The sequence below is a fragment of the Silurus aristotelis genome (genome assembly GCF_946808225.1).
Source record: "Silurus aristotelis genome assembly, chromosome: 2".
Lineage (NCBI taxonomy): Eukaryota > Metazoa > Chordata > Actinopteri > Siluriformes > Siluridae > Silurus > Silurus aristotelis.
Window position 1 is genome coordinate 30,264,688 of NC_139575.1, and position 15,581 is coordinate 30,280,268.

At 39.7% G+C, this 15,581-nt stretch overlaps 1 protein-coding gene across 2 annotated transcripts; it reads left to right on the forward strand.

Moving 5' to 3' along the window:
• Positions 1–4,971: 4,971 nt before the first annotated feature.
• Positions 4,972–9,841, forward strand: ccdc122 (coiled-coil domain containing 122; the record flags this gene model as incomplete). 2 transcript variants are annotated; one of them, XM_083534454.1, is made up of 5 exons in its annotated part: positions 4,972–5,077; positions 5,369–5,468; positions 6,715–7,113; positions 8,704–8,820; positions 9,506–9,841. In XM_083534454.1, the coding sequence occupies 5 exons, from the start codon at positions 5,052–5,054 to the stop codon at positions 9,650–9,652; spliced, it is 789 nt and encodes a 262-aa protein (XP_083390580.1). In that variant the 3' UTR covers positions 9,653–9,841. The 2 variants fall into 2 exon arrangements, with proteins under 2 accessions (XP_083390580.1, XP_083390579.1); XM_083534453.1 differs by lacking the exon at positions 4,972–5,077 and having other exon boundaries at positions 5,322–5,468.
• Between the last annotated feature and the right edge of the window lie 5,740 nt (positions 9,842–15,581).

Below are 15,581 nucleotides of genomic sequence, written 5' to 3' on the forward strand. Positions count from 1 at the left end.
AACTGGCAGTTATCCACCCCCTTAATAAGAAACCTGACCTTGACTTATGTCAGCTGTCCAACTACAGGCCAATATCAAATCTCCCCTTTATATCCAACATTTTAGAAACGGTTGTAGCACAGCAGTTATGCTCACATCTACTTATGAATAACATTTTTGAAATGTATCAGTCAGGATTTCGGCCTCATCATAGCACAGAGACGGCGCAAGTTAAGGTGGTAAATGACCTGTTATTGGCCTCTGATCAGGGTCTTGTCTCTTTACTTGTTTTGCTCGACTTAAGTGCAGCTTTTGACACCAGTGATTACACTATACTGCTTGCTAGACTTGAGAATGTTGTTGGAATAAAGTGAATAGCCTTCTCTTGGCTCAGGTCTTATTTGACTGATCGCTATCACCATTGTTGATATAAATGGTGAGTTCTTTACACTCTCTAAGGTAAAGTTTGGTGTTCCACAAGGATCTGTTTTAGGCCCACTGCTTTTCTCTTTATATATGCTGCCTCTTGGTGAAATTATACATAAACATGGTATTCGCTTCCATTGCTATGCTGATGATACACAGTTGTATGTTGTTGTAAAGTGGTAAAGTTGTAAGGTTGTAAAGTTGTAAGGTGCTGGCTGTTGGTTCCTCAAATAATGAAGACTACAGCAGGGGGCAGATCTTTCTCTTATAAAGCCCCACAGTTATGGAACAGCCTTCCAACCAGTGTTCAGGACTCAGACACAGTCTCAGTGTTCAAGTCGAGGTTGAAAACTTATTTATTTAGTCAAGCCTTTTATCAGTAGATTTTTCTTAGGTAAAGGCTCAGATCTGGAGGGAGCATGGATATAGAGTGTTTGGTGAACTGGTATATTTGTATGCTGTCGTCCCCTCACATTCACACGTTCACTCGGGTTTGTTGACAGTGGTGTGGTGGGTCGTCTCTTATCCCAGAGATCCCTCATGTCTGTGTTACCTTCTGGTTCTCCCTTTTAGTTATGCTGCCATAGCGAGTCTTGCCGGAGTCCAAACTGCACAGTGGCATTAACTTTCATACACCAATAGGGACACTTAATAATCCATATCCTTCTCTTCCCGTCACCCTCTTCTCTCTCTCTCTCTCTCTCTCTCTCTCAGTCGAGTTAATCATGCTCCTGAGGCTCCAGTGACCACTGTTCCTGCCCCTCTCCCCTCCGTGAATCTTCACACTTCTGTGCAGCTCTCATCAACACCTTGGGTGGTTCCATGTAATTCCGGAGTAGAACGGGTGCTTTGAGGATGGATTGGACTGTAGTTGGTGTCGGCGGTCTGCTGCACTGACTCGGGAGTGCAGTTTGCTTCTGATCGTCATCACTGTACCCCGCAGCATTGTATATCTGCTTCAAATGGACATTTGGTGCAACCCAGATGAGGATGGGTTCCCTCTTGAGTCTGGTTCCTCTCAAGGTTTCTTCCTTATGCCATCTCAGGGAGTTTTTCCTTGCCACAGTTGCTCATCAGGGACAAACATACTTACAAAGAACATATTTACGTTTAATCACCACATTATCTGTGTAAAGCTGCTTTGAGACAATGTTCATTGTTAAAAGCGCTATACAAATAAAAATGAATTAAATTGAATTGTATATTTCAGCAAAGCCAGATAAGAGAGATCAGCTTAACACTGATGAGGAGTGTGTAAAGGAAATTAGACAATGGATGCTTGATAACTTTTTTCTGCTCAACTCAGATAAGATGGAAGTACTTTTACTAGGACCACATGCAGCTAGAAGCAAACTTTCCGATTATGTAGCATCTCTGGATGGTGTTTCTGTTTCAGCGTGTACAGCAGTCAAAGACCTTGGTGTTATTATTGACCCTAGTCTTTCCTTTGAGGCTCACGTGAATAATATCACCAGGATCGCCTTCTTTCACCTTAGAAATATTGCCAAAATTTGAAATATGATGTCGTTACAGTATGCAGAAAAACTAGTTAATGCTTTTGTTACATCTAGATTAGACTACTATAACGCTTTACTGTCTGGGTGTTCGAGTAAGTGCATAAATAAGCTTCAGTTAGTTCAGAATGCAGCAGCAAGAATCCTCACTAGATCTAGGAAATATGATCATATTACTCCTGTTTTAATAATGAAGACTACAGCAGGGGGCAGATCTTTCTCTTATAAAGCCCCACAGACTGGATGATCAGACTTCTCTTCGACTGGAGGCCACTCTGTGCAGCTTGGGACGGTTTTGCATCAACACCTTGGGTGGTTCCATGAAATTCCAGAGTAAGAATGAGCACTCAGGACTACTTTTCACTTCTGATCATCATCACTGTACCCCCGCAAAATCCTATATCCGCCACAAATGGACATTCGGTGCAACCCAGATGAGGATGGGTTCCCTCTTGAGTCCGGTTCCTCTCAAGGTTTCTTCCTTATGCCATCTCGGGGAGTTTTTCTTGCCACAGTCGCCACCGGCTTGCTCATCAGGGACAAACTTACTTATAAAGAACATATTCACTTTTATTTACCACATTATCTGTGTAAAGCTGCTTTGAGACAATGCTCATTGGTAAAAGCGCTATACAAATAAAAATTTAATTGAATTGAATTGAATTGAATTGAATTTACACCACACGCTGCATCCACAAACAGCATTGTGGATGACCAGGTCAAGTCTAGTCAAGTCAAGTTTATTTCTATAGCGCTTTTTACAACAGACATTGGCGACTGTGGCAAAGAGTTCCCTTAGACGTTATGAGGAAGAAACCTTGAGAGGAACCAGACTCAAAAGGGAACCCATCCTCATTTGGGTGACATCAAGAGTGTGATTATAAATCTTTAAACAATACTGAACACTGGAGAGTGAGACCTAACATGAGCCTGTGAATGAATGCAAGATTATGAGTAATGTCCTTTTTAAGTCTTTTACAGTCATTTGTGGTTATAGAACCAGGAGCTACTGAGCACCTCATAAAATAGCTCAACATTTGTGTTCATCATGAATCCAACACCAGCTTCTCCATGCCAGAGCCATTAGCAATGGATCTGTTTCTTTAACCAATTAGATTTCAAATTTGCCTTACATGCAGAATAGCGTCGGCATTTTTCCGTCCTCTGAGTGGTTGGTCAGAGGGAAACTGTTGACATTAATACATCTGAGTTAGACTTTTTTAATGCCTATGGAGGAAGAGAAATTGATTTGGTCTCGGACATACTCATATTCGGTCTCGGAGGAGAGGTTGGCCAACTCCAAAGCTAGCTTCTCTCAGCCCGGGAAAGGGTTTGTTCGCCACTTACAGACCAGTGAATACGAGCGGTACCACCGGATTACAGCCTCTGAGGAGCGGTGCAAATTATGAGTATGCATCTCTGTTGAGTAGGTTGTATTTTATTTACATGTTTATGTTTTTGTCATGTTATTAGACAAATATTGATTCTGAACTGCTCCAAATGATGTAGGTGGCACAGTTAGTGTAGTGTAGAGGTTTGGAGCTTGCTTTAGTAAAATGGTATTCACCCACTATATGTGAAATTTCTCTCTCTGTAAAACCATGCGTTGTTATATAGCGTTTTTGTATAGTATTATTGGTTTCTATAATTGGGACGTGATAGTGGTTGCATTAAAAGTATTGTCGCCACCAGTGTTGGGCAGTAACGCGTTACTTTTTACAGTAACTGTAAGAAAGTACAATCCACTGATCAGCGTATACCAGATAGTGAGAATCCTTATACGGTCCTTCGAGCTAGAGAGAAAACTTCCTAACAGTAACTAATACTGTAACGCGTTACTATTATATAAAATAAAGTAACTCCGTTACCGTTACCGTATGGTGCATTACCCGTTACTTTTATAAACGAATTAATTTGGGCTGAAGTGTAGACTACAGCCTAACTTGCTTACAGCAGCGTCGCATTGTAGGATTGGTGGATAAACCACTGTAAACACGTAGAAGACGCATTTTAGGATTGGAGGATGAACCACTGTAAACAGGAAGAAGACGCACTGTGGGCGTGTCTCCGTTTATTCAGGACTGTGCGGCAGTAATGGCGAGTCGAGGCGAGAGCAAGACGAGTTTCTCAAAGTGGAAATATGCTCATTATTTCACTTTAGTTGAGTATAAAGACAAAAACTTTTAAGTCAAATGTAAGCTGTGTCTTTCTGGTTCGAAGCTCGTATCTACTGCGATAAACAGCAACTCCAATCTGTTGAAGCTGCTCCAGGACCTCCATGCCTGAGGAGCTAGTAGCTAGAAGCTAACCCGGTGTTCTGTTCTACATTGTTGATAGTTTTCATACTTCAGCTGTGAAAGGAACATTTTTAAGAGCTCAACACAACAGCAGAAGCCACTTTAGTTTTTGATTGTGAATATATAATTCAGCTTGTTTTATTTATTTCAGAAATCCTTGTGATATAGTCAGTTTGTGCTGGTCTGACTTCAATAAAATATTGTTACTTTTAACAGTAATGCATTACTTTTTAGTGTAAGTAATCAACAAAGTAACGAGTAACTGTAACTAGTTACTATTTTTTAGTAACGAGCACTACACTGGTCACCACTGTATTTATACTATCAGACGGGAGCCGACTCATAGAGCCGACTTAAAGAGCCGACTCATAGAGCCGAATCATTCGCGATCAACACGTCACTAATACCATGCCGTTCCCCGATAATGGTCGTGTTATTAAGATGCTTCAAAATAAAAGCCTCCATGCTGTCTTCTAGGGTTCAGTTGTAATTTTTCCATTATAAGTGTTACGAGTTAAAACAAAGCATCTCGCTAGGTCTAGCTTTATAGCCTACATTTTGTCATGCTTACAGCTGATGTATTTTAATGAAACAATATCTGGTTAAGTATTTCTTTTTTTAGAAAAGTACGTGTTTTTTTTTTATTTATTTACAAATTTTAGAACCTTTTAATAAAATGCATCTTTATTATCTGCATAGGTTCTGTTATCTTCATGCCAAGATGAGGAATATGAAGTGTTTATATTATTTACAGGGCTACTGAGAGGAACCAATCAATCACACTTTCTGGGGTCTGTTTAAAACAACAGAAAACCAAACAACCAGGCAGCTAACTATGTCAAGCGAAGAAAGATTTTTCAGGTACACATTAAAACTTTCTATAAGCATAAACAGAACCAAATATTACAGGCATTAATTTAATTATCAAAATAATCATAACTGTATGTATTAAATGTACCAGAAGTGTTTTACCCTAGCTAACTTAAGTTAGCTGAATCTTCGGAAAGGTAATACTTGTTAGCCATTAGCTAAGTAGTGTATAATATTCCAGTTTGTTAATGCTTAAAATATAACCCAAATAAGCTGTTCAACTTCTAGACATGTTATGCTTATTCTGCCATCAATTATCAGTTTGTTTTTCCTCTGTAATAGTGAGCAGGAATTGTGTAGTGCACTTCTAGAGGTTTCACAACAGGGGGAGATTCAAGCTACAGAGCTCCAGGAGCAACAGCAGATCCTAAACTCAGTTCAGGTTTTAGTCATTTTCTCTTTTTACCTTTTACTTGGTATTTAAGTGTCATAGCACTCTTAGTCTTATTTTAGTTTTCTTCAGTAAAAACAAACTTCTTGCATTTTACATCCTTTTCATTAAAGCATTTTCCTAAACAGCATTACAAGTTTCTAGGTAAGAGCTTGTGTCTGTTGAGCTTGTGTTGTGATTGAGTTATGACTTATTTAGGTTATATATCGAATAGCTATGAACTAATCAATAGTGGTCAAACATTAACAGTAACTCTTGTTGTCGTTTAGCTGTAACAGTCATTTGAAACAGGGTCTTTAAAAAAAGTTTCTCTGGATCATGTGGCCTACACAGCCATAACATTAAAATTACCCACCTAATATTGTGAACAACCCCCTTCTGTGACCTAATCTGATCCATCAAAGTATGAACTCCACAACACAACTGAAGGTGTGCTGCAGTGTAAAGCACATCCCACACATCCTCAGTCACAGTAAGAGCTAGAAAATAAGGCGAATCAATTCCTTAAACTCTGTCATGTTCCTCAAACCATTCCTTAAGCATTCTTAGCAGGACACATTGCCCGCTGAAAGGGACCACTATCATTGGGGAATACCTTTGCCATGAATGGATGTTCTTGGTCCAGAAAAATGTTTAGCAATGCTTGTTTCATTACCCTAACTGGCCATAATATAAAATATGTTCAAAACCTTTTTCCCTACAAGAACCAGTGACTCTTGGGAATACATGACCTTGTCACCAGATCTTTACTTTTTTCATTTTTCTTAGGCACTAAGCTCTACATACTGGAAACATTTCACAAAACTTGCCTTTTGGAAACGTTCTGTTTAATAACAATTTGGTTCTGGTCTTAACTGTTCTTAACTTAAATCCTTACAACTATTTGTTCTGTTTCCAATACATCCATCCATCCAACACTCCATGTTTTACAGATTGGTTTATATTAGACTATAATAGTTTAAATACTTCCATGAATTTCCTGTATGACAATTTTCTATTAGCAAGTGCTAGTTATTGATTAAAGAATAATCTCAGAGCCTTATCACAATATCACAAATTACAAGTATTTTTTAATCCCTCCCTTTCGTTCTTGATTTTTGTGTGGAATTGTGTGGAAACCCTTCATGGTGGTTAATATTAATGGTTTATATATATATATATATATATATATATATATATATATATATATATATATATATATATATATATATATATATATATATCTCCTACTCTACAGGATACCCTATCAAAGATAGTAAAGCGCTACGACACTGTTTCCGGTAACATAAAACTGAAGGAGCAACAAATCTGCTGCATCACTAATGAGATTGAACAAGTACAAAGGCAAAATGAGAGACAACAAACAGAGATACAAGTGATCCAGATGGAAAACATGGAACTTAAGTACAGGATAGAAGAGCAGTTAGAGAGATCACATTTCTATCTGACGCAATACAACACTTACCATAATAAAATTGAGAGCTATAAAATGTCTGTCTCTGGAATGAAGAGCCAAGCATCAATTCATAAAGAGTTAAAGGAAAGAAGGGAAGAGGTAAAGAGACTTAAAGAGCACAGAGAGGAACTGAAGGTGGACTTACACAATCCAGAGGGAAATGCTATGCAACAGGCTCAGGTACACTAAATTACAATACATAATGCTGTTTTTGTGGGTCAATAAAATATAAAAAAGGGGAAAAAAAAGAATTTCAAGCATATATCTTTCAATTTTTGATACTTTGGAAAACTGTGTATGGATTCGACATCATAATGTGATATTTTGACAATGCTGTCATTGTACTATGCAATACAATACAATTTTGTGGCCTCTGTTTGATACGTGACCAATTTTTCTTTGTGGTACAGTACTGTTAATTCATGAATGAAAATAAGAAGGCCTCTATACAATATATATATATATATATATATATATATATATATATATATATATATATATATATATATATATATATATATATATATATATATATATTACAGTGTGTATATATATAGTTTGGTGTGTAATGCAAAGGATATTGGGCCCAGAGTGCCTGTGGTGTAGTTGTTAATCTGTCTCAGCACATGCCCATTGCTAAGGGAGTCAGAGCTAGTTTGTGGTAGCCATTAAAACAGCTGACTTTCTTTATGTATGTAGAGGAGTTATGGTATTGTAAGAGGAAGTCAGGTGTGTCAGAGAAGTATGTGAGGGTGGTGCAGGACATGTATGAGGAGAGTGTGACAGCAGTGAAGTGTGCAGTAGTAACAACAGACTGGTTCAAGGTGGAGGTTGGACTGCATCAAGGATCGAATCTGAGCACTTTCCTGTTTGCAGTGGTGATGGACAGGTTAACGGATGAGGTCAAACAGGAATCTCCTTGGACTATGATGTTTGCGGATGATATTGTGATTTGTGGTGAGTGTTGGGAGCAGGTTGAGAAGAGCCTGGAGAGGTGCAGGTACATGCTGGAGAGAAGGGGAATAGAAGTCAGTAGGAGTAAGACAGAGTACATGTGTGTGAATGAGAGAGAGGACAGTGAAGTGGTGCGGTTACAGGGAGAAGAGGTGGTGAAGGTCAACAGTGCAGAGTAATGGAGAGTGTGTTAGAGAAGTGAAGAAAAGAGTGCAGGCAGGGTGGAGTGGGAGTAGAAGAGTGATAGCGGGAGTGATTTATGATAGAAGGGTATCTGCAACAGTGAAAGGTAAAATTTATAGGACTGTGGTGAGACCTGCAATGTTGTATGGTTAGAGACAGTGGCATTGAGTAAAAGACAAGAGGTGGAGCCGGAGGTAGCAGAGCTGAAGATGTTGAGATTTTCATTGGAAGTGACGAGGATGGACAGGATTAGAAATTAGTTTATTAGAGGGACAGCGCATATAGGACGTTTTGGAGACAAGGTGAGGAAGGCGAGATTGAGATGGTTTGGACATGTGCAGAGGAGGGACATGCTGTATATCAATAGAAGAATGCTGAGGATGAAGCCACCAGGAAGGAGGAGAAGAGGAAGACCAAGGAGGAGGTTTATGGATGTGGTGAGGGAAGACATGCAGGTAGTTGGTTTGAAAGTGGCAGATGTAGAGGACAGGGGGTATGGAGACGGATGATCTGCTGTGGCAACCCCTAATGGGAAAAGCCGAAAGAAGAAGAAGATAGAAGTCTCAATGTTTGCACTATGTTAAATATGATATTATTCATTATACATAATAAGCATTGTTCTTTTTTGTTTAGAAACAAGTGGACAACTTTAAAGCTGTGATACATAACACAAAAGAACTTGTTAGAAGAAAAGGGATACTACTGGAGAAAGAAAAAAATAACCAGTCACAACTCCATAAGGATATAGCAGTAAGCTGAAATCAATTTTATTATCTTTTAAATCAAATAAAGTAATAAATTATTTCTGGAGATATCATAGCTGAATAACAAATACCTTTTTTTTTTTGTCATAATAAAAAACACCATGATCATGTGAAGAATAACATAATTGCATCTCAGTGCCACATTGTATAGTAAAAGCTGTAAAATATGTTCAAGGCTTGTAGAAAGAATTTAGAAAAGAAAATTGTAAGCTTCTGGAGCTAGCTAGAACATTGACAAGATTTGGTATCTTGGTCCAAAATATCATTATTCTTTTGCAATGTATTTGCAATCATAGTACTAAGACATACTGACAACTTGATGGAATACAGACAGATTGGTCTTATTAAGTTTGTGTTATGTGAAAACAAATAAAATCCAATTGCTTTTACACAATTAAGAAACCATTAAATACACTCTAGTATTTTATCTTCATGCCTTCCACTAATTCTATTAATATTGCATATTTATAATAAAAAGTAAACGTGATAAATCAAGAGAATTTGTAACATTGTAACACTTTTTTTCTATGCTTGCTTTTTATGTTTTTATTACTTTATTAACATTAACAAATCCAGCACATTTATTCTGAGAAGGTTCTAGTTATATCAATAAGGATAAAAAGTCTTATATTGAATTTAAATTTTAGGCACAAAACACTTTTTCTGTATAGATTCACAACAGGAGATGTGAGGCCATTGTGAAACGGCTTTGTTGCCAGCTGAACAAGGCTCATTCCAGTCATGGTCAGCTAAGCAGTGACATCATCCAAATAGAGAAAGAGGTAGAACATCTCAAGAAGCAATTTGGTAGCTCATAAAGTGTAGAAACAGACAATGTGTAAACATATTCTCAGATATAAATTTAGCATATGTCCATACAGTATATTGTACTTTATCACAACATGATTTGTGTTCTTTGACAAATGTTTGTTTATGATATTTAGTTGGGGTTTTTTTTCCATGGAAGATATTAAAATGTGAAATTAATAAAATTTCTCTTGAGGCAGGAGGACTTTCATTGACTCCTTTAACAAATCAACTGGGAAAAACTAAATGAAACAATATTTTTGGGCTTTTACTTTGGTACAGTTAACCAACACTTACAATCAAGGCATGTCTGTGTGTGAGTATGAATGTCTTCTGTGCAAGCTTCTTTAGCTTTGTGTCTTTTTGGTGGGTTGATTTCTTTTATCTTTTTCTTCTTCTTTCGGCATCTCCCATTAGGGGTCGCCACAGCGGATCTCCTTTTTCTTCTTTTGGCTTCTCCCATTAGGGGTCGCCACAGCGGATCTCCTTTTTCTTCTTTTGGCTTCTCCCATTAGGGGTCGCCACAGCGGATCTCCTTTTTCTTCTTTTGGCTTCTCCCATTAGGGGTCGCCACAGCGGATTTCCTTTTTTTTCTTTTGGCGTCTCCCATTAGGGGTTGCCACAGCGGATCATCCGTCTCCACACCCCCTGTCCTCTACATCTGCCTCTGTCACACCAAATACCTGCATGTTTTCCTTCACCACATCCATAAACCTCCTCCTTGGTCTTCCTCTTTTCCTCCTTCCTGGTAGCTCCATCCTCAGCATTCTCCTACCGATATACCCTATGTCTTTCCTCTGCACATGTCCAAACCATCTCAAACTTGCCTCCCTCACCTTGTCTCCAAAACATCCTACATGCGCTGTCCCTCTAATAAACTCATTTCTAATCCTGTCTATCCTCGTCACTCCCAACGAAAACCTTAACATCTTCAACTCTGCTACCCCCAGCTCCACCTCCTGCCTTTTACTCAATGCCACTGTCTCTAAACCATACAACATCGCAGGTCTCACCACAGTCCTATAAACATCATCCGTCTAAATACCTCCTGTCCTCTACATCTGCCTCTTAGTTTCAGCCCTAAAACAGCTAGTTTGTGCAACAGTTACTTACATTTCATCTGCACATGTAAATTTTTTATTTCAGGTTTTTTAATGTTAAAAAATGTACAGACATTTTCTAGAATTTCATTTTCACTTTTTGCTTATGGGATACTGAGTTTTGATTGATGGGGGGGGGATAAATTCTAATGACTACTGTTGCCTGCAACATAACAAATTTGTAAAAAGTTAACCTTTCTGAATGCAGTGTACATTAAATCTATTTTGAGTGCAAGACAGTTTCAGCCTGCCGAAGAAAACTAACAAGTTAATAGTGTTGTTTGCTACCTAGATAGCTAAGAATTTAAATAGAATTTAATTTAAATAGGAACATGATGCAATAATTTCCACTGTCACAGAAAGGGGAAAGAATTGTACAATTAGGATAAATGTCCATCATCACACAGTAATCAAAATAATTATAATAATCGTACAAGGGATTGCATGTTCAATTCAATTACATTTTATTTGTATAACACTTTTACAATAGACATTAATAGACATCTCCCACTCTGCTCTCCCCTCAATCTCAGTGCAGTTGGTAGCCAAACTGGAATCCTGATGTGTCAGCCCCCTTATCAAGCCCAGCACAGCTTCTTAGTAGATGGTTGTTGCTAGCAGCTTGTTGCCCTCTCACTACTTACAAGCTTAAACTACTCCATGAAATGATGGGTGGAGTTACCAGGTACACTAGACATTCCTCTAACGGTGAGCTTCCAACTTTTTTTCTTTTTTACCGGTTTTGCCCACACCCCTTTTTCCTTATTTCTCCGGTGCAATTTTTTTCCATCACTACATGCTAGTCGCACTTCTTAATTATTAACTAATCTTGTCCATTTTATTATACTTTTAATGACTGTGAATCTAGGAAGTGTGTCCAGGCATTTTTTGACACCTTCACAAATTTGTATCTTCGAAAACAATCCTAATTTGTTAAAACAGCTGAAAATCATGACTGAATACACAGAACAATTTTTTAAGGTTATGTGTGTTAAGTAGACTTTCGTTATAACCTAATTACTAATATGGTCACCATCAGCTAACTAGTTTTTAGCAAGCATTTGGTTGGGTTTCCACTGAGCTTAAATGTTTTCGTATCACATTATCTTGGATTTGAGAACTTTGGGTGTATTCATCACCTTCCGAGTACTGTGTTGTTTCCTATTTCCTCTTGAATACAGCATTTTATCATATAAAAGTCTTTTTTTATTAACAAGTTTGATATTTTCATATTTAGCAAGTTTGGGTAGATAACCTTAAAGGAAATATGTGGGTGTGTATACATATAACAATGTAAATGTAAAATAATCTACATAATATTCTATATTATATGGATATGGATAATATACTATATTATATGGATCACCATATAATAAAAAATATTATATGCCTTTAAATTAAATAAATATTAATAAAATATTAAATGCCTTTTCCTTGGCGAAAGCCGAAGAAAAGGCATATGAGGAACTGTATAAGAGGTTGGACACTAAGGAAGGAGAAAAGGATTTATACCAATTGGCCAAGCAGAGGGACCGAGCTGGGAAGGATGTACTGCAAGTTAGAGCAATAAAGGATGGAGAGGGAAATGTGTTGACTAGTGAGGAGTGTGTGTTGAGAAGATGGAGGGAGTATTTTGAGCAGCTGATGAATGAGGAAAATCAGAGAGAGAGAAGGTTGGAGGATGTGGAGTTGGTGAAGCAGGATGTAGATAGGATTAGTAAGGAGGAAGTGAGAGCAGCGATTAAGAGGATGAAGAATGGAAAGTCGGTTGGACCAGATGGCATACCGGTAGAAGCGTGGAGATGTTTAGGAGAGATGGCAGTGGAGTTTTTAACCAGATTGTTTAACAGGATTCTGGAAGGGGAGAGGATGCCTGAGGAATGGAGAAGGAGTGTGCTGGTACCGATCTTTAAGCATAAGGGAGATGTGCAGACCTGCAGTAACTACAGGGGAATTAAGTTGATCAGTCACACCATGAAGTTATGGGAAAGAGTAGTGGAAGCCAGGCTGAGAGAAGAGGTGACCATCTGTGAGCAACAGTATGGTTTCATGCCGAGGAAGAGCACCACAGATGCCTTATTTGCTTTGAGGATGTTGATGGAGAAGTATAGAGAAGGACAGAAGGAGCTGCATTGTGTATTTATGGATTTAGAGAAAGCGTACGACAGGGTGCCGAGAGAGGAGTTGTGGTATTGTATGAGGAAGTCAGGTGTGTCAGAGAAGTATGTGAGGGTGGTGCAGGACATGTATGAGGACAGTGTGACGGCAGTAAAGTGTGCAGTAGGTACGACAGACTGGTTCAGGGTGAAGGTTGGACTGCATCAAGGATCGGCCCTGAGCCCTTTCCTGTTTGCAGTGGTGATGGACAGGTTGACGGACGAGGTCAGACAGGAGTCTCCCTGGACTATGATGTTTGCAGATGATATTGTGATTTGTGGTGAGAGTAGAGAGCAGGTTGAGAAGAGCCTGGAGAGGTGGAGATATGCGCTGGAGAGAAGGGGAATGAAAGTCAGTAGGAGTAAGACAGAGTACATGTGTGTGAATGAGAGGGAGGGCAGTGGAGTGATGCGGTTGCAGGGAGAAGAGGTGAAGAAGGTGGAGGAGTTCAGGTACCTGGGGTCAACAGTGCAAAGTAATGGAGAGTGTGTTATGGAAGTAAAGAAAAGAGTGCAGGCAGGGTGGAGTGGGTGGAGAAGAGTGACAGGAGTGATTTGTGATAGAAGAGTATCTGCAAGAATGAAAGGGAAAGTTTATAGGACTGTGGTGAGACCTGCGATGTTGTATGGATTAGAGACAGTGGCATTGAGTAAAAGACAGGAGGTGGAGCTGGAGGTAGCAGAGCTGAAGATGTTGAGGTTTTCGTTGGGAGTGACGAGGATGGACAAGATTAGAAATGAGTTTATTAGAGGGACAGCACATGTAGGATGTTTTGGTGACAAGGTGAGGGAGGCGAGATTGAGATGGTTTGGACATGTGCAGAGAAGGGACATGAATTATATTGGTAGAAAAATGCTGAAGATGGAGCCACCAGGTAGGAGGAAAAGAGGAAGGCCAAGGAGGAGGTTCATGGATGTGGTGAGGGAAGACATGCAGGTAGTTGGTGTAAAAGAGGCAGATATAGAGGACAGGGTGGTATGGAGACGGATGATCCGCTGTGGCGACCCCTAATGGGAGCAGCCGAAAGAAGAAGAAGAAGAAGATATGGATCACCATCCAACCTACTCTCTCTCTCATTTTCCTTATTCAAAATACTGTGTGGAGATGGTCAAGCAGGAAGTGGATAGAATTAGTAAGGAGGAAGTGAGAGCAGCGATTAAGAGGATGAAGAGTGGAAAGTCGGTTGGACCTGATGACATTCCAGTAGAAGTGTGGAGATGTTGAGGAGAGATGGCAGTGGAGTTTTTAACAAGATTGTTTAACAAGATTTTGGAAGGTGAGAGGATGCCTGAGTAATGTTAAAAGAGTGTGCTGGTACTGATTTTTAAGAAAAAGGGAGATGTGCAGACATGCAGTAACTACAGGGGAATTAAGTTGATCAGTCACACCATGAAGTTATGGGAAAGAGTAGTGGAAGCCAGGCTGAGAGAAGAGGTGACCATCTGTGAGCAGCAGTATGGTTTTTTTAGAGGAAGAGCACAACAGATGCAATATTCGCTTTGAGAATGTTAATTGAGAAGTATAGAGAAGGTCAGAAGGAGTTGCATTGTGTGTTTGTGGATTTGGAGAAAGCATACTACAGGGTGCTGAGAAAAGAGTTGTGGTATTGTATGAGGAAGTCTGGTGTGTCAGAGAAGTATGTAAGGGTGGTGCAGGACATGTATGAGGACAGTGTGACAGCAGTGTAGTGTGCAGTAGGAACGACAGACTGGATTCATTCATTCATTTCATTCATTCATTCATTTTCTTCCGCTTATCCGTAATTCGGGTCGCGGGGGCAGCAGTCTAAGCAGGCCCCCGCCTTCGACTGCTGCCCAATCCTCACAGCACCGTCCCTTACGGTCCCTCCTGCAGGTGGTGAGCCCACGGGAAGGCGGCCCCACGTCACTCCGACGTCACGGACCTTGATATTTCCCTCGTAAGGGACCCCCCGGAGCATAGAGGGTTAAGGGCCTTGCTCAAGGGCCCAAGAGTGGGAGCTTGGCGATACCGGGGCTTGACTGGATTCACGTTTATTATTTTATTTAGAAAATACCAGTTTTTATGCCGGACGTATCATTTTATTTTGTTGTATTTATCCTACACACCTTAAAGGCATGAAACATTAATCCGGTCCATGGCGCAAAAAAGGTTGGGGACCGCTGGAGTGCATGTATGTGAATGAGAGGGAGGGCAGTAGAGTGGTACGGTTTTAGGAAGAAGATGTGGTGAAGGTGGGTGAGTTTAGGTACCTGGGGTCAATAGTGCAAAGTAATGGAAGTGAAGAAAAGGGTGCAGGCAGGGTGAAGTGGGTGAAGAAGAGTGAAAGGAGTGATCTGTGATAAGAGTATCTACAAGAGTCAAACGGAAAGTTTATAGGACTGTGGTGAGACCTGCGATGTTGTATGGTTTAGAGACAGTGGCATTGAGTAAAAAACAGGCGGTGGAGTTGGGGGTAGCAAAGCTGAAGATGTTGAGGTTTTCGTTGGGAGTGACGAAGATGAACAGGATTAGAAATGAGTTTAGTAGAGGGACTACGGCTGTAAGATGTTTTGAAGACAAGGTGAGGGAGGCAAGATTGAGATGGTTTGGACATGTGCAGAGGCGGGACATGGGGTATATCAGTAGGAGAATGCTGAGGATGGAGCCGCCAGAAAAGATGAAACAAGGAAGACCAAGGAGGAGGTTTATGGATATGGTGAGG